The sequence below is a fragment of the Oryctolagus cuniculus genome, chromosome 1 (genome assembly GCF_051225735.1).
Source record: "Oryctolagus cuniculus isolate XC-2025 breed Fujian yellow rabbit chromosome 1, ASM5122573v1, whole genome shotgun sequence".
Classification (NCBI taxonomy): domain Eukaryota; kingdom Metazoa; phylum Chordata; class Mammalia; order Lagomorpha; family Leporidae; genus Oryctolagus; species Oryctolagus cuniculus.
This window is the reverse complement of record NC_142867.1, coordinates 159790274-159816922: the sequence shown is the minus strand read 5'-3', so window position 1 is coordinate 159816922 and position 26649 is coordinate 159790274. Positions and strand designations below refer to the sequence as shown.

At 43.1% G+C, this 26649-nt stretch overlaps 1 protein-coding gene across 30 annotated transcripts in view; it reads right to left on the bottom strand.

Moving 5' to 3' along the window:
• TRPM3 (transient receptor potential cation channel subfamily M member 3) overlaps nucleotides 1-26649 on the bottom strand; it is a 1000643-nt gene that overhangs the window by 49656 nt on the left and 924338 nt on the right. For 16 of the 30 annotated variants that reach the window (XM_089336758.1, XM_089336764.1, XM_070050833.2 and 13 more), the window contains one exon: nucleotides 23095-23305. In XM_089336758.1, the coding sequence (XP_089192884.1) occupies nucleotides 23095-23305 (211 nt within the window). The remainder of the gene's footprint in view (nucleotides 1-23094; nucleotides 23306-26649) is intronic. The other 14 variants (XM_051858588.3, XM_051858602.3, XM_051858622.3 and 11 more) reach the window with 1 other exon arrangement.

The following is a 26649-nucleotide window of genomic DNA, read 5'->3' as shown; positions in this document are numbered from 1 at the left end:
GGATGCACAATTTGGGACATGCTCAAGCTGACTTGCCAAAGTGGTGGAGTTAGAAATGTACCAGGGGATTCTAATTCAATCTCATCAAGGTTGCATGTACCAATGCCATCTCACTAGTCCAAGTGATCAGTTTCAGGTCACAATAGATCATAATGATAGGTCTAAGAGTCAAAGGGATCACATAAACAAGACTAGTGTCTGCTAATACTAACTGATAGAATAAAAAAGGGAGAGAACGATCCAACACGGGAAGTGGGATACACAGCAGACTCATAGAATGGCAGATGTCCTAAACAGCACTCTGGCCTCAGAATCAGCCCTTAAGGCATTCGGATCTGGCTGAAGAGCCCATGAGAGTATTTTAGGCATGGAAAGCCAAGACACTCTGGCAAACAACAACAACAACAACAAAAAACCTAAGTGAAAGATCTCTGCGAGTGAGATCCCAGTGGAATGAACAGGCCATCAAAGAAGGAGGTACCTTTCTCTGAAGGGAGGAGAGAACTTCCACTTTGACTATGGCCTTGTTGAAATAAGGTCAAAGTCGGCAAGCTCAGGGGGCTTCCATGGCTTTGGCAACTCAAGACTAGAGCCCGGGGAGATTGCTGACACCTTAAACAAGAGTGTCAGTTTGTTAAGTCAAAAACAGGAGTCACTGTGCACTTACTCCTCATGTAGGATCTCTGTCCTTAATGTGTAGTTAAGTGTGAATTAATGATATGACTAGTGCTCAAACAGTATGTTGCACTTTGTGTTCTGTGTGGGAGCAAACTGATGAAATCTTTACTTAATATATACTAAATTGATCTTTTGTATATAAAGAGAATTGAAAATGAATCTTGATGTGAATGGAAAGGGAGAGGGAGTGGGAGATGGGAGGGTTGCGGGTGAGAGGGAAGTTATGGGGTGGAAAAAGCCATTGTAATCCATAAACTGTACTTTGGAAATTTATATCTACTAAATAAAAGTTAAAAAAAAGATTTCCACAGGGTCAAACACCTAAACATTGACAATCTGTAAATAAAATGACTCACGAGTGTAAAAAAAAAAATCACTATTAACTAAATTCTAGACTCAGAACAAATTCTATCAGTTTTCTTCTAACATCCCTTTCCTCTTCCAGTATCCTATCCAGGATGCAATGTCATATTTTATTGTCCCCTATCCTCTGGCTGTGACAGCCTCTTAGTCTCCCTTTGCTTTTTCTTGTCTTGATAGTTTTAGTACCAGTTGAGTACTAGTTAGCTATTTTGTGGGATGTCACTCAATTTCAGTTTGTGTGATGGATTTTTCTTCTATGATTAGACCAGTATTAGGGATTTTGGGGGAAGATAATCACAAAGATGAAATTCCTTCCTCATCCTATCCTACCAGGGAGTAAATGATGTTCAGGCAACTTCTCATTGGTGATGTTAACCTTGATAACTCTGTATATCATTTAACAAAACAGGATTTCTACATGGAATTCTCATATTAAAGTTACTGAGATACTGTCCTAAGATAGTAAGTAGATAGATTCCCAAACTGTTGCATTTGGAAGCACTTGTTCTCAACCCATCAGACCCAACACCTCTTTTTATAATAAACACTTTCACTGCCACCTCTACTCTTCTGAAATCAAATTTATAGATGGTTTAATTTACCCGTATACTAATCACAGAAAAATCACTAGATCTTAATGTTACTATAAAGGGTAATAAAAGAAACATGATTTATGACAAAAACTAAATGTTTCAATATACAAATGCTTAGGGGTAATTATTCTAGAAGGCTTTATACAGTAATGAGATGCCTACAACTACATGAAGAGTTTAAGTTGGACATAAGGCTGAAATACAATGAGCAAGTTTGCATTGGTGAGCTGACTTTCCAGAATTGTGAACGACCCCTGGGAAAGCTGAAAAACAGACAAAATACCACCTATTTCAATTTCCATGGTGTTTTCATTCATAGAAAAATTTGAGGCTTATTAAAAACATGCAAAAATATGGTGTATTTAAATGTAAAATGGGGTTAGACGCAGATATTATAACTAGGTTTTTTACCTCTGTGAGTGTTTGCTGGGACACTGCAGAGTGATGTGGACAGAAAGCCATGCTTTATTGTGGGAGTATCCTATCCTTGTGGGACACATTCAAGTCATCCTTGGCCCATTCCACTAATGGCTAGTGATGTTCACCAAGTGGGAGGACAAGGTAAAATACATCTTGAACGTCAAAGATAAAATTTCCAAAGGATGACGGCCATGATGCTCCAACCAAGATCACCACAGGTCTAATCTAAGTTCAATGACTTCATTTCCCAGCTAGGAGTTAAGCTCTAGTCCATGTACCCGGTATGTTAGGGCAAACTGGTCCCAGAAGTCAGCTTTGCCAGCTCCTAACATGCAGGATCTGAGACTTGTTGAACACTAAAAGATATGCTTCTGGTAATCCTTGGATTGATGCTAAAATACACATAAAATCACCCAATTCATGTCACACACACACACACACACACACACACACGTACATATGTACATGCATCCTATCACTACCATCACCACAACCACCAACTTAACTCATGCATGAATTTTTCATAGGTTTCCTACTGAATGTAGGAGAAAATTCAAATCCTTCATGGTCTTAAAAGAACCTGCACAACCTGGCCATTGTCTGCCTCTGAACTTTAGTTCTCCCCTGCACATTACACTTCCACCCTGCTGTTCTCCTCTCAGTTCCTAGCAGGAGTTCCCCTCCTTCCTGTCTCAGGGCCTTGGCATAGCCTTCCACATCTTTGACAAATTCCTACCTCTATTCTACGCAGCTTGGCTTAGAAGTTCCTTCCCTAGGGAGCTTTTCCTTGATGCCCCTATCATTTTCTTTTTCTCATGGCATTCTGTATGTCTTGATGAAATACTCATTAGAGCTTATGATTATATGTGTGATTTTGTGTCTGATGTCTGACACCTTTACCAGGTTGTTCGCTCCCAAAGAGGCAGAAGCTTCATCATTTTACTCATTACTGAACCCCCAGAACAAAACATAGTACCTGAAACAGAGTAGAGTCTAATGATTTTCTGGATCCATGAATGGATGAGTAATTGGATTAGCTGCCCACAATGACTTTCAGGCTGGCTGGCAGGCAGACACAATGGGCAAAATATAATCCGGTCTTTTCATAATGAGCAGCAGCATAATTCTGTGGTCCCATCCTGCCTTGAGGAGAACAAGGCACATGATTTCATACTGCTTGATTTGGCTTAGTTGTTTCCATGGGCTTGGTTGTAAAAGAGTCCAGTGGAGAAGAGGAGTGAGAAAGCACCTGGCTATTTGATGAGTCAAGGTGCCTGCATCCATCTGGGGCCCGCTTCCCAGCTGGAAGGGACTGGAAGAAATAATAGCTTGGCAAACCGTAACTTCACATGACTCAGCCATACAGGTAACCCCACTTCAGCTTTCCACGTTGACTATGCGTACCTCCTTATCACTGAGTAGCCCTTGGTATTGTGCCTTTTGTTGCATTCTTTCCCAAACATTGTCTTTGGGTACCACTTTCATTAGTTTAGCATATTTGCATACCACCAGTGCTATTATTCATTGATGCTTTCCTTTGAATGCATCATACCCTGACATTGATTCAGATTTCAATTTTACCAAAAACAATAATATGCATGGATGCCTATGTTTCTTGCGCTTATCATGTTCACTTGGGAAGGAATGCTCTTTATTCTTTGCACTGTTCTTGTAAGGGAGGCAAAGCCATACTGTTCTTGATGTGCTTAAAATATGAAGAACAGAGAGTTTCAGTGACTTGTCCAAGATCACAGAATTAGTGATGGTGACAGAACTGGATTCAGAGTGTCTGGTTCTTGATTCTGATGTGGACTCTCATTGTCAAACCAACTCAAACTATTTGCAACCAAGTTATTGCCTGACATCAGGCCCTCTGTCAATATGAACTCACTAGACTAATGCCTTCCAAAAGCACATTCGTATGTAAGGTTTTTCCCCTGATAACCTATAACCATTGGGTTACATCCAGTATTGTGTTGCTGGCATCTGAGGCTGTACTTTTTGGTTGCTTTTCTGGCCTGTGAATCATATTTCATTTACAGATGTTAAATTTGTTGTATTCCTGGGGTAGTCACAGTTTTTAAGAGAGGTTATTCTGATGTATTTACAGACTCTTATTGTGGGAGGTATGATGTACTTTTGATGCTAGAGTGTCTAATCAGTCCGTGAAGGGTGCTTCTGAGAGTGGGCAAGGCATCATTATCACAGTTGTCACAGTGGCCACAACTGGCACTGTGGCCACACGGAACTCACAGAGGGCCACAGGATAGCTACAGCTCTGGAGGTGGCTGCATCCTGATTTGGGAAGCCACTGGCTTCTGGGAAATTCTCTACTATGATGCTTTTCAGCACTGTGATGTTTCCTAAATGTTGCAGTGTAGCTGACCCCACTCTTAAATCTAGTTCCTAATTTAGAATTAATCCATATACTTGGACACCAGGATTCTACCATGACATGTTATCCCAACTTGAGCTGCTGTAGGTCTCAAACTCCAGTTGCATGGGCTTTCTCTCTGCTTCTATTCAAATCCTTGACATCATTCTTGCTGCATGGCTTTTGTCCTTACTGTTCCCATAGGCTACAATATTCTTTCTCTAGCTCATGACACCTCTCCTTTCATCATTCACATTTCAACTCCATGTTTTCTCTTCCAGGTCTTCTGTGACTTACACGAGATTGCAACCCTGCTCCTCCCTCGACTCCCTCCACTACTACATGGGCTTATTTTCTACATGGAACTTACTGATAACCCAAGTTTCATGTTTATTTATTTACATATCGTCTGTCCTTCTGCTGCTCCCTTCCATGGAAGGGAATGCCAAGGTCCCTCTGGGCTGCAACCTGCTCTGTAGTGCTCGGTAAGACACTTGATGAGTGTATGCTAAGTTAATAAATGCACGATGGTTACAGTCACTACAGTAAGGTGCAGGGAGAACAGCAAGGCTCTGGACCCAGGTGAAAGCAGCCTTTTTTCATAATGTAGAAATAAAAAACATGGGATTAGGAGTTACAGGGGCTTGGGTTCCAATTCAGCCTCTGCAGTTTCCTGGCTGTGTGCCTTCATTAAGCAAGTTATTTAACCTCTGCTCTTTGTCAACAATACATCAGGATTCATGCAGTGCAGTGTATCATGTGCCTGGCTCAGTGCCAGCCACTGAAATGGAAATTCAACAAATGTTCATTGACCTGCTTTCCCTAGAAATGCCAGAAGAAACCCATGACACAGCCTCTGTAACACACTGATAGTTAATAGGGAACTCGGGCATCCTTATATTCAGCACAATCTGCTTAAGTACAAGTGGACATTTTGTAAGAAACAGTGGCATTTTCAACACTTGGTTATCTTACAAAGAGTTCTGATAGGGTGTACAATCTTCATACCACTAAAAATTATCCAGTCTTTCAGTGTGCGACCCGTTGGAGGGAGGTGGCCCTGCATTATATATTCAATTACTTGCTGTATAATAGAACCGCATGTTCCATACGTGGTTCCTTCCACAGCTGAGCATGGTGTTCCTCAGGTGGCCTAAGTGACTTTGAAGTCTTGTCAGCAACTGGCTTTCCTGTAACAGTGCTGCATCCATTCAGTTCACAGTGGCATTTTACTTCTGAAGCCCTTGTTTGGAATATTAAAAAGGGCACACAGCAGCCTGCAGTCCTCTGCTTCCAGAACTGTGATTTTGTAAAGCTAGACCCATGGCCTCCTTAGGAGACAGTCACTGGCTCTTGTGAATGCTTAAAAGCCATTTGGAATTTGGTCTGGTGGTGTTAAGTTGGCCAGTAGATAACACTGGTCACGGGGAGTGTGCTTCTCCATGCTTCATCCTCAACGATGAGGGGCTTGCGGGAACTGGACAGCTTCTCCAGGATTTCTGAGAGCATGCAGAAGGCCTTCATTGTCAATGCCGGAGAGTGTGTTTCTACCACACACAGGGAGGTGGCCAAGCTTGTGAGAGCGCACCTGGATCAGCAAGTGCTCATTAACTCTGAGCCATCATTAAGACCTCCTGATTCTGCTCATGCTTCAGGGCAGTGGCCACTGGGTTTATCTGACCCAAGTCACTGCCCCAGAGCAGGAAACGGGACCTACTGGTGTTTGCCATTCCAGCACCACAGTCGTGTGATGTCCTCCTCGGTCTTTGGCATGAATATAGTGTGAGACATGCAGAGGGTGAGCAGCTGTGAGGACACGGGCCTTTCCACATCTGTGCTTTAGGACTTTCCAGATGTCAAGGCAACTACCTTGTGCCATTTTTCTTTGGGAAGCAACAATTAAGAGTTGAATTTTGGATTCTGGTAGGCTGAGTTTTCCCAGTCTCAGCATGATTGACACTCAGGGTTGGGTTATTCTTTGGAGAGGCCGTCCCGTGTGTTGTAGGATGCAGGGCAAACCCCTTGAGCTCTGCCTCTAGGTACCAGTGGCACTCCTTCTCTACCTCCCAGTTGAGACAGCTAAAAATACTTCCAGGCAGACCCAAATGTCCCCAGGGCAGTGGGGGGGGGGGCAATATCACTCCTGACTGCGAACCAGTGACCTTGACTGTGGGAGATTATTTTGTGGTCACAAGAAAGCCTCTTTGAGAACACTTCAGCATCTTTTGGATGTCCTGGGGGCTCATTAGGCCTTTGAGTTTCCTGGGCAACTAATTTCTGATGCCTGCAGTTGGGGGCCAATGGTGCACTCATGATAAAAAAGGAAAAAGTGAGAGAGTGTGGCACACGCATGCCTTCCGTCCAGCCTTCCTTTCTCTCTTTCGCACCTGTCAGTCTTCCTGGGGCGAGAGAACCCTGGCTGACCTAGAAAAGCTGCGGTTGGAAGCTCAGAGTCTGCAGAGGGAATTGGGAGAGTCTAGGGCTTCTAGAATCCCAAACAGTCCTGGTATTGAGGCTCAACACCAGCAGTTTACTTTAGGCAATACAGAAGGGGGTTCTTGGAGGCCTGCCGGCATCTGCCAGGGCCCATGGCAAAACTGCAATGTAGGCAAAGTCATTTTTCCACCAATTCTCTCTCTGAAGCTTTCTATCCCTCACTGCTCCTCTTTCCCTGCAGACACTTGGTTGCCTCATGCGGCCCTCTGGTTGTTCAAAGTCCACCTCCCCCAGGCTCAGCCATCTGTTTCCATCTTACCTGCCCCCGTTTCAACTTTCTCCTGAATGCTGACTTCAGCCATTGAAGGGAGATGGGTAAAAGATTAAAGATACAAATACTTCACACTAAGGGGAGAAGTGACAGCAGGTTTAACTTAGTTAGGAGATGTTTTGGTTCCTAAAAAATAATTAATTTATTTTCTCTTCTATTTGAGAGAGGCAGAAAGAGAGAGAGAGAGAGAGAAGAAAGAAAGAGAGATATTTCTCTCATTCCTTGTTTCACTCCCCAAATGACCTCAACAGCCAGGGCTGGGCCAGGCTAAGCCAGAAACTCCCTCTGAGTCTCCCACATGGATGGCAGGGATGCAAGTACTTGAGCCAATGTTTGCTGCTTTCCCAGACTGCACATCAGCAGGAAGCTGGAGTCAGGAGCGGAGCCAGGACTTGAACACCCTGATATGGGATGCAGGCATCCAAAGCACTGCTTTAACCACTGTGCCACACTCCCACCCTAGAACAAAGGGCTTTTTTGTGGCCTACTTAGTTCCTCAAATCAGTGTTGAGGCTCTATATTTCCCAGTCACAATCTTCACATGCCTCAAACCCACCTCTCAAGTCAACAAATTAGAGCTCTTACTTGGAAAAGTAATTCATATGAGCTGTGAATTTCCCCAAGAAAAAGATCCAACTTCCTTAACCTGGCATGGAGGGGTCTTTTGAACAATCTGCCTTTCTAACCTCCCCTCCATTCACACAAGTAATGGAAAGATCCAGCAGACTGTGATCCAGAGGCATGTAACCCAGTGGGGGACACCCACAAGAAATCAGACAAAAAAAATGCAGAACCTGTGTAAGCCCAAGGCAGGTCTAGGAGGCTGGTGAGCACCTTGGATGTGGAACTAACCTGGAGGTGCACTTCTGGCTGGGCCAGGAGGATGTCTCATGTCTCCATCCTCTCCAGACCCTGTGTCTACACCCGGCATGCTCTGTCACACCTCTCTGGCTTTGGACACGACTGCACCTCTCTTTGGGAAGTCCTCTCATTATCTTTCTGAAGGACTCTTAGAATCAGTTATGGTCCCCCTTACCCGTCACCTCCTGGAGAATGTCTCTGACCACATGTGGCCCTCCCTATTTGGCTTGGCTTTGCTGTGTCCCCCCTACTAAACCAGCACATGAAAGTGTGCTGTTTCCTTTGAGCTAAGTCTTTCTTCATTACTATGGAAATAAATATTAGGCCGTCTCATAATGATTTGTTTACCAGGGAGCCAAAGATATAAACTATCTCTCTGTCTAACCCTCAGTTCCAGCACAGTGCCTGGCACACAGAAAAGGTGAGTGTCATTGACTGAATGAGCCCCACAAACTAGAATCTGGAGACTGTGATAACAGGATGCATCCTTTATTCCTTTTTATATTGGGTTATGAAGTATGTCATATATACAGAGAAGCCCATCAAATGCATATCTCTAGGGTAAAATGAAAACCCATGTGACCGCAGTTCAAGTCCCAAATCTCCCCTCTATTCTTAACTCATCAGTGAATGTCCTCAACTTTAATTGAATGTGTGACCGAGGTGGAGACTCCAAGTCCTGTAATTGACCTGAAGTTATTGAGGTCTTCTTCCAAGCAAGCACTCGTCACAAACCTGAGGCCTGACATTCTAGCTGCCAAATATTTGGCCCAAAGCCAAGCAGTTCAGTCAAACATTACTTGGCAGATGTCGTCTGAATTCCAGTGGCAGAAAGCTGTTTGCTCTGCTGCATGTAACTTGCAAAAGATGTTGAGCACCTCCTCGCCCCTGTCTACTGAGGTTGCGGGCGTACTGGGACTCTCACATATGAAAAGACAATGTGCAAGCCTTGCTGGGGTTATCTGCTAAGAGTTAACCTGGGTGGACATCAGTCTCTTTGGTGGTTGCTGTTAATACAGATCTGTGAAAATCTTGCCAGGTTATTCAGAAGGGGTGTACTGTGTTCTGTTTTGAGTGGAAATCAACCATCTGCCTCATTGCGTTTGGTCAGAACACTGTGCCTTTGGAAAGGCCGTAGTTACAGGATGCATGGCAACCGCCTCCAGCATGGTGCAGCTTGGAACTGGTAGGGCTCTCTGCTGGGGCCTCATTCAGTGTCACCGTGGAGCTCCCCCCGTTTACTCCTCCTTCCTCTGCTGCCCTGGACAACCAAGGGCTGGCCTTCCTTCCCCCTCCCCCCAACCTGTACTTTCCCTCCCTCTTCCCTTTCCTTCTTTTGTCCTTTTTTTAAAAATAATTTTTAAAAAAGTTAACAACTAATATTGCACGTATGTATGGGGACTATGTAATATACATATTATGGGGTACTATGTATACATTGTGAAATATAAAATCAGGGTAAATATATTTTTCTCTTTAAATGTCCTTTTTTTCTAAGGAGAAAGGAAAAGGAAAAAGTCTTCTTTCCATGCAGGAGCCCAAGAATTGCTGTGTGGGCATCTACCAGACTGAAGGCTCATGCTACAGGCATTTCCTGAACTTGGCCGCATTTTCCTTCTTGCCTACTCATTCAGCTAAATTTCAGGATGTTATCAACCCTAGGATTCCCCTCGATTTTGCTTCCTTACCCACTGCACTCTGGGTGTGTATGTCATGAATCCATGAGGACTACCTTGAATTTAACTCCTTTGTAATAAACTTAACTCCTTTTCATCATCCTTATTGATATTCAGGTACTTTGGCTTCTCTGGTTGCTTTATATGTAGTCCCTGAAATCTTACTGTTTGCTTCACTGTCTAAAGCCGATTACAATATTGTCCTCTGTGTATCCCTTCCTTCTAGGAGTTTAATTCGTGTCCCTCCCCTATGCCAGACAGATTTGGAGACATTGAAGAAAGAGCAGTGGACAGGAAGGTGTGGTCCCAGCTGTCACGGATGTGGCCTTCTAAAGTATTTGGACAACCTTGAACTGAACTCTCAAATATGGTAGCCACTGGCAGCATGAGTTATTTAATGCATAAAACTCAGTTTCTCTTTCACGCTGGCTACATTTCAAGCACTTGTTAGCCCCCTGTGACTAGCAGCTATGGGACTGGACTGTGCAGCTCTAGATCAGTTCCTTGACAATCAATCTATTGGACAGGGCTGTCCTGGAGGAATTTGCCAGAACTACCATCATTCTAGGAGTCTAGGAAGTCCCCATAGCCTCACTGAGAGATGAATTATGTTGACACTAGGTCATACTTAGTTCACAGGCAAGCCTCCCTTTGAAATACAAGTAGGGTTAGGGTCTAGCATGCCCACAGCCAGTGGAGTTGGTGAGACGGGGATAGCATTTTGAAGTGCTCATTTTCCCTTCCTGCCTTTGATACAAGCATTGGCTGTGTACCCACTATCCCAGTGAAAGGAAGTGGATAAGGCTGAACCCAGGAATAGCCCCTGAGTCTTCCTGCTTTTGTGGCTCAAATGTCCAAAATCTCAGGGACCCTAGGATGTTTGCAAAGGGAAAAACAGAGGGAGGAATTTGGGGAGTCCGTACAAATGTCTCAGAGAAACACAGTTGGAGGAGAGAAGAGGGAAATGTGTCTGTCCACACATGTGAGGGTATGGGAGAATTCTGGGTTGCCCCTGCCTTGTGGGCTCAGGCATTGTGGAGTTCCTGGCAGTCCTGTTGGGGGTGGGACTATGGAGGGCCTTCAGCAATCCACTGGAGCTGCAGGGTTGTAGTGGCTGGCCTGCTGGACATTGCAGCAGTACACTGTGTAGACGGAGTCTGAACAGCTACATCCTGCCCCATCCCCAATTTTACTCTAACCTCAAGTCAGGTAAACCGGTGAGTGTGAGCTGTGGTCATTTCCCTACAGTTTAGGGGCAATGGGTGTAAAAAAATAGGACTAGTGGAACTGGAAGAAAAACAAAAATTTCTGGACATGCTTGCATTTGTGGGGTGGGGGTCATGCCTGCTCTGTGGGAGTACAGTTTCTTTCTGTGTACACTCTCTACAAAAGCAGGCATCCTCCTCTCTCTCCTGGTCTGTTTCATCTGAGTTGGTAGAAGAACATTTTTCCAGGGAGAAGTGATTGCACAAAGCATGTCCTCTCACATGTTTGTAGAAAGTGCCAAAGGGGAAATGGATTCTATCCTGAACTCTGGTTTCACACATTGCTCAGTGGAACTAACTGGGAAGGAAGTTAATATAGTTGCAAGGCTGGGTGGTTCAGATTAGGGGTCAGCAAGCTGCAGCCTAGGGGCCAAATTTGGCCCACCTCTTGTTTTTGTAAATACTGCTTATTGGAACACACCCCTACCCATTAGCTTACTATTTGTCTGTGACTGCTTTTGTGGTACAATGGCAACATGGTATAGCCACAACAGTGAGAGACCATATGTCCCTGGAATAGCATCTTGCCCTTTATAGAAAATATCTGTTGACACCTGGCTTAGATTATAAACTCCTAAAAAGCAAGGTCCTTGCAGGTCCTGTTAGTGCAGAGCAAAATTTGAGAAATGCGTTAGAATAAAAGATTCAAAGGTGGGAATGAACTTCCCAGCTTCAAGGACAACTTCTTTCAGCAGCTCCTGGAAATTTAATGCTTTGAGCTACAGCTATTAACCTCGGGTATTGAAGACATGCAATTAAGTCTTTGTCACTGGCAATGTCATGGTTTGGATGCAGTTTGCCCCCTAAAGTTCACGTGCTGGGAGTCTGGTTTCCAGCGTGGCAGTGTGGAGATGGTGGAACCCTTAAGAGGTAGAGCCTAGTAGAAGGTAAATGGTCCCAGAGCACTGTCCTCAGAAGGATTAACACTGGTCTCCAGGAGTGGAGCAGTTCTTGAGCAAGCCTGGCTCCTTCCAGTTTTGTACTTCTGTCTTGGCATGCGGTCTCTTCTGCATTTGCTCCCACCATAGTGATGCCACCCAAGAAAGTCCAGCAGATGCTGGTGCCATGCTCTTGAATCTCTAGAATTGTGAGCTAAATAACCCTCCTTTCTTCATAAATTACCCTGTCTCACATATTTTGTTATAGCAACATGAAGTGGACTAGACATGTAGTCCATTATCCCTTGTCTTGTCACTTTGTTACTGCAGATGACTAGATCAAGCCATCTGTGTTCTGTAAGCTGGAACTCCCCCTGGCTTCCTACCCTGCATTGCAAGGAGAGGTCTAGAATCTATAACATAAATGATGTCAGGTTGGATCTGGGGAAGCTTGCAGCTTGAGTGTCTATCTTAGGTTGGTTTCTTCCAGAAGAGACCCCAAGTGGAGGCTTAAAACGAAAGTGCTTTGTGAAGGAAGCACTCCAAAGAGGAACTAGATAGGAACTGGAGGAATCAGAATAGAGAAGGACAAAGAGTCAAAAAAGGTGCAATTTCTGACGAAGCCTGAGCCTTAGCCAGATCTCACTGGGATCTCCAGAGTATAAATCACAACTTACATTCCAGAAAGTGTTTTGCAGTCCTGAAGGTAGCAGTGTTCTCCACTTAAACAAGAGCCAAGAGAACCAGCCTGTTATACTCCCCACAGCCTTCCCTTTCTAACGGGCACTAATAAGGGCAAGAAAGCTCTCTGGCTCTTTAGGCTCTCTGGGTGGTGAAAAGGCTGCAGGAGCTCAAGTGCAATTATCTGAAGGAGTTCACAGCAAGAGTCCTGACATTAACACACAGAGAAACTCGTGGTTGGGACAGGGCTAGTGCTGTGCAGTGGGTTAAGCTGCCACCTGTGATGCTGGCATCCCGTATGAGTCCTGATTCAAGTTCCAGCCGCTTAACTTCTGATGCAGCTCCCTGCTATTGCACCTGGGAGAGCAGCAGAGGATTCCCCAGGTGTCTGGGGTTCTTCCACCCACGTGGAAGACCTGGAAGAAGCTCTTGGCTCTTGACTTCGGACTGGTCCAGCTCTGGCTGTTGCAGTCATTTGGGGAGTGAACCAGTGGATGGAAAATCTCTGTGTTTCTATCTCTGTCTCTCCCTCTATTTCTCTGCTAATCTGCTTTTCAAATAAAATAAATAAATCTTTTAAAAAAAGACATTTGTGGTCGCAAACCTTGGGAAAGGAGGACAGAAAAGACTCTGGGCAGAGGCCACACTCTGCCACAGCTGCAGAGTGGGCACTGTGTTAGAAGTGATTGGAGATTCTAGATCCTTTGAACTGAGCCATGTCCTTTCTATAATATGGGTTCTCCACTGAATGGCAGAATCTTCTTCTGCATCTTATTGTTTTGCCTTCAAAAGTAACTTATTCCTCTGGGGGAAACAAACAAAAAACCCTCAGCATCTTTATCTTAGAAGGTGTTTCCTTTTTATAATTAAAAGGCTAGAAAATTTAAAATTCTCTTTGAGAAGCTATGATTTCTCCTATGGCATCTCTTGGGGGGAAATAAATCCCCACAAGTTCTCCATCTACTCTGTAGAATGTATATTCTTTATTTGACCTAAGTCTGCCACTTTCAACCTTGAAGAGATTCTTGGCTGAAGTAACTCCGGTTTGGGGACCTGTGTCATATCACTGTCTCTACAGAGATTTGCTTTGAGAGTTCAGATACTTCAGGGATATTTGCTTTTATCTTTCCAGAGGGAAGAACTCTAATCTTCCTGATCCATCTTCAAACTGCAGCTTTTCATTCATTCCTTGATGAGCTGGGCTGCTCTTCTCTGCCTCAATGCATTTATGCCTTCCCTAAGGGAGAGAGACTAGAACCATAATTGGTGTCCCAGGCACAGCTACACTACCGTAGTGGGTCAGGTAGCGATAACACCTTGTATTTTCCTTTCAGTATGATTCTAGATGTTTAACAGGATTTGGGGTTGAGTTACATATGCACTACACAGATGTCTCCATCACTCAACCTACATTGACCACCTATCCTTCCACATGGTCAATTGCACCTTTGAGGGTTATTCAAAAAGTTCACAGAAAACGTGTATTATGAAAAAAAAAACTATGCATATGTCTCAAAACTTTTTGTACCAAAATAAAGGTATATTTTGTAAATGTCTAAATGATTATCATTTTATTTGAAAGCAGAGTGATGGGGGAGAGAGAAAAAAGGAGGAGAGGGAGGGAGGGAGGGAAAGAGAGAGAGAGACCAACAGAGACCAACCTCTTTCCCAGGTTCACTCCCCAAATGCCTGCAATGCACTAGGCCAGGCTGAAATCAGGACTCAGGAGTTAAATCCAGGTCTCCCACATGAGTGGTAGTATTTGAGCCATCACCTGGTACATCGCAGGGTGTCCAATAGCAGGAAGCTGGAATTGGGAGCAGAGCTGGCACTTGAAATGGGCATTCTGACATGGGATGTAGGCATTCCAAGTGGTGTCTTAACTGCCACACTAAACACCCACTCCTGAAATTATCTTTTAATACAGTTTTTCCATGAACATTTTCAAGTACCCTGATAGTTACAATATGGAGTCTTACTATTTTTTAGTGACTGATTTGATCCCAAACATGTTCTTAGTGAACCTAATTAGTGACTTTTCTGCTGACACACATACGCTGTCTCTGGAGTTTCTCACTTTTGGTTTAGGATTTAGCATTGCCATAGATTACAAATTCCTCCCTAAATCTTGCAGACTCCCATTTTTAGATCACTTTTGCATATGTTAAAGAACACAAGTTCCAACATAGCATTTAAGGGAACTTATTGACTTGTCTCTGTGCAGAGGGGCAAATACCTCTCATTTCCCACCCTCATGCCCCTAGTGGTTAGTTAGCTGACCACAGGTGACCAGATAGTCCCACTTGCTCAGTGGGAACTCAGATATCCTCTCCCAAGTACAAACTTCAAGGAAGGAAGCTTTTGTGAGAAATTCTGAGAATTTATAATATATTACAACTCCTAATGCTTTCTTTCCACAGGGTTACCTATGGCTTAGTTGAAGTATTTGTGGTAGGACAGAAAAAGCCTGGGCTTTGGAAACATGCAAACATAGAGTGCACCAAAAGTGCTCTGTTAAAGGCAGAGCTACAACAGGGACTACAGACAGCTAGGATGGGCCAAGAACTAAATTTAGTTATAGGCAAGGTTTCAGCAAGTCTAGAAAAGACTAAAGAAAAGACTTGGTTTTTGCAGAAGGTGAGGAAGGGTGTTTTCCTGGCATTGAAGCCGTTGCTAAGTTTCAAAAGGGGACCTCTTCTGGGATATAGAATTCTCCAGCCATTGGGCTGAAGTTCCTATTCAACACCTGGTTACTCTTCACCATTGCAGTCTCCAGTTCCATCCTTTTAGGGAGAGGTATCAGTAGTCACACTGGGTATCTTATACTGTGAGGGTTCCAGTCTTCAGCTACCTCAAAACACTGAATAATTTACTCCTACCAAAATACTCTTCCTATAATCTATTCCTAAAATGCAAGCTCCTAAAGTTACCCATCCTCCTCCATGTTAATGTCATAATAACAGCTTTCTGTGCACTGAATTTTCTCATCATGCCCCCCTTCTCCTTTGTTTTCCCCAAGCTTTCTGGAACCCCCTTATAACTGAACATAAGCTCCTCTGCTTTTTCACACGAGCCCACTTACCCATGTATAAGACCAATAACCTGTTTTCTTGGCTGAATTAAACCTACTTTGCAGACCTCTCTTAAAGTTGCTCAAGTAGAAATTGTACATCTTCATCATCCACTGTTGTTGTTCCCAAAGGTAACGTCTGCATTCTCACTGATACTCTTCAGCTCTTCCAAATCATGTTTTTTTCTTTGCGTGCAAAAAGCCCTTTCCGTTTGAGTTTCAGGTCATCATGACCAAAGTCTTCTTGTTCACATTTACTCCTGTCATTACTGTAGACAACTTCAATGACTGTATTGGCAAATACAGAAGACTCTTGCTTCAAGATGCTTGACCTCAATTTTAGCATCTTGGGCTCATCCTTATAGCTACCTCAAGTTTCTTCACCTCTTAACTCTGAATGCCCATTTACCACTCTGATCATGACATCTCACCATCACAACTCTCAGTAGCCTGGTTTCTCAGTGTACTTGCTTCTCAGGTTAGACATCTAGCCCTAAGATCATTCTTCCCTCTCCTAGGCACTTGCCAACATTATACTTTTACTATCTTTTCTATTAATATTAGACCTCATATTACATTAATAGTAAAACAATCTTCAAAAGCCCTAGTCCCTTGATTTCTGCCATATGTGCAAAGCAGAGCCTCAGTGTTGGATTCATCCAACCATTTGTCTTTCCTGATGCTATCTCTGGTCTGCTGAGGCTTGAATGAGAAAACACACAACCCAACTATGTAAATGGATGGCTGTATGTGATGTGTCACCAAGTCGGTGACATCTCCCATTCTCTCTAATGGTGATCATAAGACATCACTCTTTTCAAACTTTACCTCATTGACATGCTCTCTGCCCCTCTACTCCACACATGTACAGTCAGCCCTTTGTATCCACAGGTTCAGAACCTGTGGGTTTTACCAACTGCAGTTCAGAAAAAAAATTTTTTTAAATTATGCCTTTGCTGAATCTTAACAGTCTTTTTTCTTGCAATGATCCCCTCAAATACAGTATAACAATGATTTCTGTAGCATTTACATTTTATTAGTTATTCTAAGTAATCTAGAGGTGATGTGAGCTATACAGGAAGATGTACAGAGGCAATATGCAAATACTATACCATTTTATAAAAGGTACTTGAGCATCCTTGGATTTTGGTATCTGTGAGGTGCGGTAGGGGGGAAGTCTTGAGACCAATCCCTCCTGGATAGCAAGGGGACACTTCTTCCCCTCTCCGCTAGTAAATGTTTAGCTTTGCTGCTCACTGACTCTTAAATCATTGTAATTGGTTTTTGTACCCCCCAGGGAAATGAAAATTTTCTGGCACAGTGACTTCCAAAGATCTGACTGAACGGACTCCTCTAAGCATTCACCTAGTTGCACTTTTCTCTTACATTTGATACTCTTTCTTACTCCATTCTCACTACTCTATGCTAGCCATCTTTTCTAACTCTACTTGTGTAACCTTGCAAGCTCACCCATCCTGGCTTTCACTTTTGATCCCCAAATCTATTTCCTGTCTGGCTCTCTCTGCTGAGTTCTGTCTACAAAATAGCCTTTTCAATGGTTTTCCTAGTTCCCATAGGAACCTCAAACTCAATTCAACTTAAATGAAACAAATTTCCCTTCCCCTAGTAGTTCCTTCTTTCAGATTCTCTATCTCTGTAAATAACATTGCCTTTTACACTAAGCCAAAAGGCAGTGTTTGAACAGTTCCTAACCCCTCATTCTAAATTCTCATCTACTTTCCCCCTCGCACCCTTTGTGCCATTTGATTTCTGCCTGGGTTCTTCTGATTTCACTTTCCTAAAGTCTTCTGCACCTGTTTTTTCCACCTCAGCTACCACATTAGCAATGGCCTCTTGCCTCTCACCTCCCATCAACTCCTCTTCCACAGTTTAGCTTGAGAAATATGATGAAAATATACAAGGGGGCCTCAAAAGTTCATGTAAAAAAATAGAACTAAAGTATAATGCAAATTTTCTATGACTGTTTTGATGCACTCTTGTATATCTGACCACGGAACTACGCTGAGTATCGGATATGAGTCCTCCATGAGCTATAGTCCTTTCCCTCTCTCAGCCCTATGAGCCTTACTTCCCGACCCAGTGTCTCACTCTACAGTCAATCACACTGAAGTAGTTGCTGATCCTGGAACTTTCCATACTAAATCTCAGTTTGGATTGCTGCTCTTCCCTCTTCACACGCCCTGGTCCCATCTGTCTAGCAAACATCTGCTCACATTTCAGGACGCAGCTCAATCTTCTCTTTCTTTGCAAGTCCTCATCTATTGTGCCCTCCCCCCACCCCAGACTCCTACCCTAGAAGGAGTATGACTTCCTTTTTCAAGCTCCATGTCTACATATACATTGTCAATGTCAGTTTGCTTCCACTGAACTATAAGCTTCTTGAAGACAAAATTTCTATCATGTTGACCTCTGTACCTTAGTTTCCAGCTCATAGGAATAAAATAAATATCCATTGAATGAAAATGACTGAGTTCAAAATGGAGTCCAATCTTTGAGCCAATGTTAAGTGACTATCACGATGGTGGAACAAATGTGGACCACACCAGGGTATGAAAACATCACAAAGGCCTGTCACAGCTTGAGCTATTATTTGTGAATCCAGGAGTCAGCATGCATTGGTAAACAAGTCAGGTGGGCATTCTCTTTCATGTGAGCTGACTTTAAGAGGCAGAAAATGAGGTGGTGACTCATATTGGCTTGCTTCCTTGGAAATTTGTAAAAACAAAACCCAACAAAACAATTCCCCCCATTCCCGAAAGTTGGCACAGGCCCAGGTTTTTCTTTTCCACAATACTCTCTTTGGTCAGGCTATAGCTGGTGGGCATTAGTGTGCTCTGAATCCATTAGAGAAGGTCAGGCTGGAATACTAAGCAGATGCACAGCCCTGAGTTTTGAAAACTGGAGCCTAGCAGTTGAGATGCACAACAGCGTGCTCTCTCTGTTCATGTTCATGCTGTTCTAAGCTTCCCAGAAGTAGGTACATTTTAAGAATCAGCTCCTTGAGCTGTCCCAATCTCCACACCTCAGATGAGAAATAATTAATTTGAGGCTAAAAAAATCATGAGACTGTTTCAGCTTTATATGCACATCCACAAGCCTTGTTTTCAGACCAAAACAACACTTCCAGTCCGGTGGACATAACAGGAGGACCACATGGATATAAAGGAGCAAGCTTGTTTTTTTTTTTTTAATGGAAAAATTTTGTACTGAATAAGTAAAATAAAAAAAAAATCCTATACCAGGTTAACTACTAATTTCAGGTGGGAGAACTTTAGGCAGCAAGAAAAAAAAACTGATCCGTTCATTAAGTAGATGGGATAGTTGATTTTAAGGGAGTAGAAGGGGCCAGACAATATTCAGTTTTCATGGTAGAAAGTAAGTTTTGGACATTCTACTTTCTCGTTACTATCTGAACTTGTGAAATACTCAGATTGTCAGAAAGAAGGACTAAATTTAGGCCCTTATTTAATGCAGTCAAGAGCATGATTCATTTTCCTCTTGCCCTGGAACAGCCTGAGGAATCTGAATATATGGCAGGTAACACATGAGGGCCTGTAAGTAAGCGGAAGTCTCCCTCACTGAAAGGCTGGGGAAGCCAGAGGCACCCCATTTTCAGCACCAATAAAGCTGCATTTTCAGGCACCCCATACACCAAAACGTAGAGCCAGATTTCTGAGCTGGCAAGAGTCCATCTCATTTTAGCTTTGTGCTGGCCTTGGCATGAATGCTTCTGGAAATTTATTCTGCTCCTTTTCTCCTCTCTGCGGCCTTTCCCCGTCAAGCTCTAGTGGGAGCCTGACCAGCTTTCAGAGGCCATGCAACACGGGTCACCCTAATGAGAGTGCTCAGAAGGATGTCATCACTTGGTTGCAATGTATTTAACAACTCTGGGCCTACGTCACTTCATGGGGGCCCTTAGGTTGGGCTGTAGAGAGTTAGTACATTATATAACACAAACATCAGAAGCCTCTTTATAAACAAAAACAAAGTGAAACAAAGTACCAGGCCGGCGCCGTGGCTCAATAGGCTAATCCTCCACCTAGCGGCGCCGGCACACCGGGTTCTAGTCCTGGTCGGGGCGCTGGATTCTGTGCCGGTTGCCCCTCTTCCAGGTCAGCTCTCTGCTGTGGCCAGGAGTGCAGTGGAGGATGGCCCAAGTACTTGGGCCCTGCACCCCATGGGAGACCAGGATAAGTACCTGGCTCCTGCCTTTGGATCAGCACGGTGCGCCGGCTACAGCGCGCCAGCCGTGGCGGCCATTGGAGGGTGGACCAACGGCAAAAGGAAGACCTTTCTGTCTGTCTCTCACTATCCACTCTGCCTGTCAAAACAAAAACAAAAACAAAGTACCAACCAACAACAGCAAGTTCAGTTCCCAGTGAATTAAATCAGGGTGTTAGGGAAAGTTTCCAAAGTACAGCAGACCGTCGTTGTCCCTCCCCCAGTTTCCTCATCTTCTGCTTGTAGTCCCATTCTTTCATCTCTCTTTGCTCCCAACACCAAAGCCAATATTCCAAACCTTACAGATCATTTGGATTGAAGTTGGACTATGGTCTGTGTTAGTCCAACACAGCTTAGAGGTGAAAAGCACACAAGTGATTTTACAGTGACGCCATTTTTTCTTTTGCTTTCAGTTTTTAAGCACATTTGGAAAGTAACCTTATAAGTCTCTTTCTAGTGTTTTTGGCCTTATTGATAGTCTCTGTGTTTAGGACAAACGATAGCAGAAAAATGGGTGTATATAAAAAAATCTATAGTTAGGTAACACTGCCTCCCCAAAAGGAAGGCATTAAAGCTATTCTCTCTCCTCAGGTTTACCTTTCTCATTAGCCCCCCATCCGAAGGCCCCGTCATACATCCATGGACATCTATCTCAATTAAGGAAAAGAGCAATTCCCCAGCCATGAAATGGGCTCAGCAATTTTAAAGTCAAAAACAAAGAGTTAGATATGGAGCGCGTGCACGTTGCTGGAAATGAGTTGCTCTGAAAAGGTGCGTTTGCATGAGCAGCACTTGGAGAGGCCCACACAGGTACACCCACAGGCTGCGACTGGCAGGCCCTGCACAGGGCCAGGGGTCCAGGTGGCTATGGGTTCTGATCAGCCTGTATACATGCTTCACACGCCAACCTGGCCACGGCACAGAAAGGAGCCAAGACACCATAGGGCAGCAAAGTGATTTGTACCTTTCTCAAATGGCTTGGTAATTGGGTCCTGTGGGTAGTTCTGAACGCCCAGGGAGAGCAGTCATCAAATCCTCACTGGGCCCACCCAGTGCCATCACATGAATATCAAATTATTTAAAGGACACGGATGTTTGATGACCGTGGCCAAGGATAATGACAGATTTGGGGTCCACCTTCTATACCCGCTTGAGAAAGGACAAATACTCCAGCACTCGATAGCAAACTGGCTGATTTAGCTTAGAACGGTGGCTACCATTGCAGCCAATTTCACAATGTCTAAAAGGAAGGTAAGTGGTTGGGGGAAGGGCATGAGGAATGTTGCATCTATAGGAGGCTGGGTCAGTTAAATATCAGGATAGGGTAGAAATTTCTTCTTACAGAAATAGAGCACCAAGGACTAATTAATACGGTGGGGTGAATCTGTTTTTATACATCACACACACAAAACAGCACTCTTCCATCTCCTGGGGGTGGGTTTCAAGTTCTAAACTACAATCAGCCCTTCTTTTAAAATAACAATAAAAAATCCTTATTCAGCCAGATGGTGGAGGTTGTTGCACTAGGCTGGGTTCATAGTACAACATCAATAAATGGCCACTTGTAGAGGGACAGACAGAATCCCATTTATAAAACATACCTACACCTCTCTCCTCCTCTTCCCCAAAATGTTGCATTGTCACAACGCTCACGGGGGCTTAATCTTATTTTGGAGATGAAAGGAAAACTAGAAAAGGCAAAATAATATAACTCAGGGGAAAGGCAATGTTTTGGGGAAAAGAGCACACTTAATCTCTGAGGAGAGCCGCCATTGGTGGGCTTTGTAAGTGCTGTTTTGCCTTTAGGGACCATTTGAAATGAGGCTCTCAGAAGGATTTTCCCCAATCCCAGGAAAACTGTTTTGGCGAAGGCTGCACAGTGTCAACCAGAGACATTATAACTAGGAGATGGAGCTCAAATTCTTCCTCTGTGAGTTGGCTAAGTCTCATGTAAGAAATATTTGTTCCAATTAGGTGTTCCAAAAAGCCTTGCTTGCCTCGTATAACACATTTTGAGAAGGAAAGGGTATTTGTGAAAAATCCTTCACGGAAGGGAAAAGGATGCATGTGTGTGTTCTGTTGCCAATGTACACATGCTCTTCACAGGCATGGGAGACTCACACTTTGGGGGCTTTGTCCTTGTGTTCCTGCTCTCAGTGCTACCTGGGCTGGGCTGGGCAGGGGGCAGATACCAATTAGCCACTGCTCTGAATATGCTATACCACTGATTATGTAACCTTAATCCGTGTCCACAGTCCAGGGCTCAGGTTGCTGGCCTGCCAGCAAAATATGTCTGAAAAATGTTAATTCAACAATGTTGGCGGGGTGTTATTTCCAGAGACAAACTCCTCAGGGGAAATGAGAAGGAGTTGCTCCTGGGACTGGACTCCTCCACACTGGAAGATATTTCTTTCCTGATGCTTTCTTCCCAAGTCATTTCCCAAAGCCTGGTGTGCCCTGACATTTGGTCCAAATAAAATCCTGGAACAGACTCTTGGGCTACAACTATCTTCAGACTCCATGCAAGAGGAATGTTGATTACAGAAAATCACCACTTATTAGGGCCTGAAACCCTGGAGGACTGCTGGTGCTTGCTCCCCACATTAAATCACTTCATGATATAGACGCTATTTTCCCCCTCTGGCTTTTATATAAGCAACTCAGTCTATGACCGAAGGCATTTTCCATACTTCCAGGCAATGAACACTAGCTTCCTATGAGTCTCACTAGCACATAATTTGAGACAGTGGGAAAGGGAGTTAGAGAATAGTTTCCAGTGCTAGGAAAACACCATACAGATGTTTGCCTTTACTCTTGAATTCTGATGGTGAAATTGAGAATTGTTTATTTGTTCTGAAGTCAAACTCCAGGAATTTATTTTCTGAAGGCAAAGGGCTGGGGGCTGGGATAGGAGTGAGGAGTAGTGACACAATCTATTTTCGATTCTAAAAATCCCAGGGTTTTGAATCACAAAGGAACTTAAGATATTTTTAAATGGTCCATTTGTGGCTTAAATTTGGGGTAGCAGATATCAATTTGTGTCACAGAAAGGACATACCTGAAGCAACACCAGTAGACTACTTGGCTAAAACAATTTCTTTGCTTTCTCTAACTTTTTTTTTCCCCTTCAAGATAGCAAACTAGGAATCAGTCCTCTATCTTGAGCCATTTATTGAGAACAAACAAATGAGCTTGGAAAAGACATGACCCAATTGAAGTTAAATACCTGACTTTGGTGTATGAGAATCATAAACTTGCTTACGGTCTATCTGGTCTGCAAACACTTCCCCATAAATCATCCAGTAAGGCATGTAGAAGATGTTCTTGGCCAGTTTCCACGAGGGTTCCTCATTGGGAAAGAGGATGGCTTGCCTGGCAACCCCAAAGCTCATCAGTACCACCAGCATAATGATGACAAAGTACATCATGTCTATCATCTGGAAAGGCAGAGAAGCAGGGGAGAAACAAAAGAAAATGCGCATGATTGAGTGCTCCTGCAAATGCTTACCTTGAAGGAAACCTTTGAAGGAGGTTCATATTCTAGATGCTCAATAAGGGATATTTAGGTAGGGAGTTGTGTCCTGATATGAGGATACTTGGTCTGTCCAAGCTGATGTCCACAGAACCTTATCAGTAATGCAAAACACACTTTTAAAGAGGTAACACCAAGTGGGAGTGCTTCATTTTCCACTGCTGTCCCTGGGGCCTAGTCAAATCTAGATGTGGGAGTCATAATACAGAAACTTGCATCTCTGCGTGATTCCAGCCTGAACGTCTGCTCCCAGGGAGGCAAGTGTTCTCTCTCATTCTCTTTCATAGGAAAGTTGGAATTGGGATAGTTGAACTATTTCAAGAATTAGTGCAATGCTGTAAGTTCCCCAAGTTCTAAAAGGCAAATGAAGAGTTGGAAAGGTCAAGAAAATAATTACTTGTAAACAAAGCAAATATCCATCACGCTCTGTCTTATTCTTGAGACTCCACACTGATTGCCTGGTGTTGTACTGCGAATCAATCTTTCAGAGAACCACTCTTCCTCTACCTACTCCTCCTTCAAGATAGCTATTAGGTATGCATGATATTTTCTAAGGCATTAGAACATTGTAGCCTAATGACTCAAACTTGGGCCTGTTATTGAAATGTAGAGTTTCATCTGGATATGTTTATAAAATCCTTCCAACTCCATTCTAGTACACTGTATATCTTATTCCTCTTTGTTCCCTTTTTCCCTGTTTATTTCCATGATACATGTTATTTGGAACTTGTTTCTCATATGTCAAACTGCCTTTCTTTTATCACCCAAAACAGATGAGGATGCAGTAACTACTGATATTGCCTGGCCAGTACCCATTACCTCCTTCTTTTAGAAATAGTTCCCATTTGGCCAGGCTAGGTTAATCATGGAACTCAGTGCTCTGGCAATAGTAATAGGAGGCAGGCATGTGACAGGCCAACCAGAACCCTTTATTGTCTTGCTTTATTTTGTTTAACTGAAGTTCCCTTTCTCTTTCTCTCTAATTCCCTGAATGCAGAGTGTCTGAGGCTGAGTAACCCCAGTGAAACTGATCAGAATGACTGACACAGAGAGAGAAAGCGAACCAATCCTGACAGCAATTGAGTACCTGTTTGCTGTGGCCCGAGGCCAGTTCCATCGCGACCTTCTGCAAGTCAATATATGCTGTCTATGCTTAAGCTAGTTAGAGGTTGGTTTCTCTCTCTTATATCAAACCACCTAATACAAAAGACCACCTTCTCTTGCACATCATACTTCCAAAAGGAATGTGCACATATAAAGAAAGGCTAATGATCATTTTATCAATGTTAATGAAGGCTTCAAATTAGTTTGAAACTTTTTTGTTGAAATTCAAACATTATAGTCTTCCAGCATGACTTAGGGCATTGGGATCTCAATATATTTTAGGTCAAATGATAGATTTTCAAGGCAACTTCAAGATCCATCTCATGAGTGTCATATGACTTTAAAACTCAGTAAGAATCTCTCAAAATTTGGTATTCACTCCTATCTTTTCATTATTTTTAAAGAAATATGTTAATCAGTTATTCCCTCAACAGGTCGGTGGTTTCAGAGCTCTGAGAGCAAGCTGACTGCGTTGGACCAGTTTTTTTTAGGAAACATGAACCTATTTTTTCATCTTCTCTCTTTCTCTTCTTTGTTTTGTAAAATTCGTTTACAATTTATTTAATAGAATTCTCATCAATGAAGAAGCACACATGAGTCCTTCACGTTGTATTTGTTGGAATTGATTAAAAGATAGGTAGGGAGAGGAAAGTGTGTACTCATGAGATTTAGGGGCTAGTTTGATGCAAGAAAACTCAGTCAGCAAATGCAGAAATGTTCTAATTTACTTTCTCAGAATTGTTTTCATTCAAATTGATCGTGATATCTATCCACAGGGCTAAAGCAATCCCAGGGAAGAAATATTCTTCCTGAACTCTCAGCTTCATCTATTTCAAAGAAACCTAAGCTCCCATACAAATACTGAAAGTTGACAGGGTGCAGAAGTAGAGCATTATAGTGAGAGCTGGGGCTGGTTTCCTCTGTTTTTAGAGCTAAATTGTTCAGCTGCTTCAATATTAAGATTGTGACCTGTTCTTGTAAATATCTTTCAGTGATGTTCTCTAGAATAGCATATATTCTATAATGGTTAAGCATTTAAGCATGTGTTCTCAGGGGTCAGCCTACCTGGGCATTCATCTTTGCTTTGCTAGTAAAAATAGCCCGAAAAACACTCACAAAAAAGTAAAGATAACTACATAAAATAATAAAATATTAAAATAAAATAAAATAAAACTCCCTTATAGACCTGGCTGTAACAACAAAAAGAAACATAGCTATGAGGCCTTGGGCAAGTTACTTGATCTTTTGTTTGTACTTTTAAATGAGGATAATAGTAACAACAATAATGTGTATTTTGTAAGGATTGAGATAACATGCAAAACATTTAGTGGGTGGGTTCTCAGTAAATATTAACGTATTATTATTACTAGAGTTGGAAGGAGGTCAGGTTGTAGGGTTAGATAGACAGGAATCTTGTTATTGTCCCTTGCTTCATCTCAGTTTATTTGTTAAAATGCAGATACTAGAACCTATTTCATGAAGGTATAACATTGACATATCTGATATGGTATCTGGCACATCCTAAACATGTCAGCTATTGTGATTGCTTTTTTTTTTTTTTTTTGCATTGTAAACATGAGCCTTGTACTAGGTTTAGAGAATTCCATTGAGCAGTGGCTTGCTATGGAAAGGGGCAGGATTTGGTTTAAGTAATCCTGGACCTGCAGATGCACTGGGTCATACTTGATAGCAGGTGTTCCAGGCTGTGAGGCACAAGCACACTGGTTTCTAATACAATGCAAAGACTCAGAGAACCACTTTCCAAAGGGTCTTCTGATGATCATTGGGTGCCCAGCAATCAGATCAGCTGCCTGCCCCTAGGCCACAGGGCATGGTGAGTTACCTGGCTGTTCAGTACTGAATAAGGATTCCCTAGTGTTGAGGGGCTTTCAATAGAAACACATCTGGGCATACTTTGTTATGCTTCCAGCCTGGCAGCCTGTCTGGCTCACAGATAAATTCTACAGGCATATTCTACCCACCTTCTGGATCAGTAACTCCCTTATAGACCTACTTATCTTTAAAAAAAAAAACATGAAAGAAAAGCAAAATCACCAAATATACTCATTTTCTACTTATTCTTGACTGGTAGATGAAGTCATTCATAAGTTAGAAGGCAGAGAAAATGCAGCACATCCCTCTGCT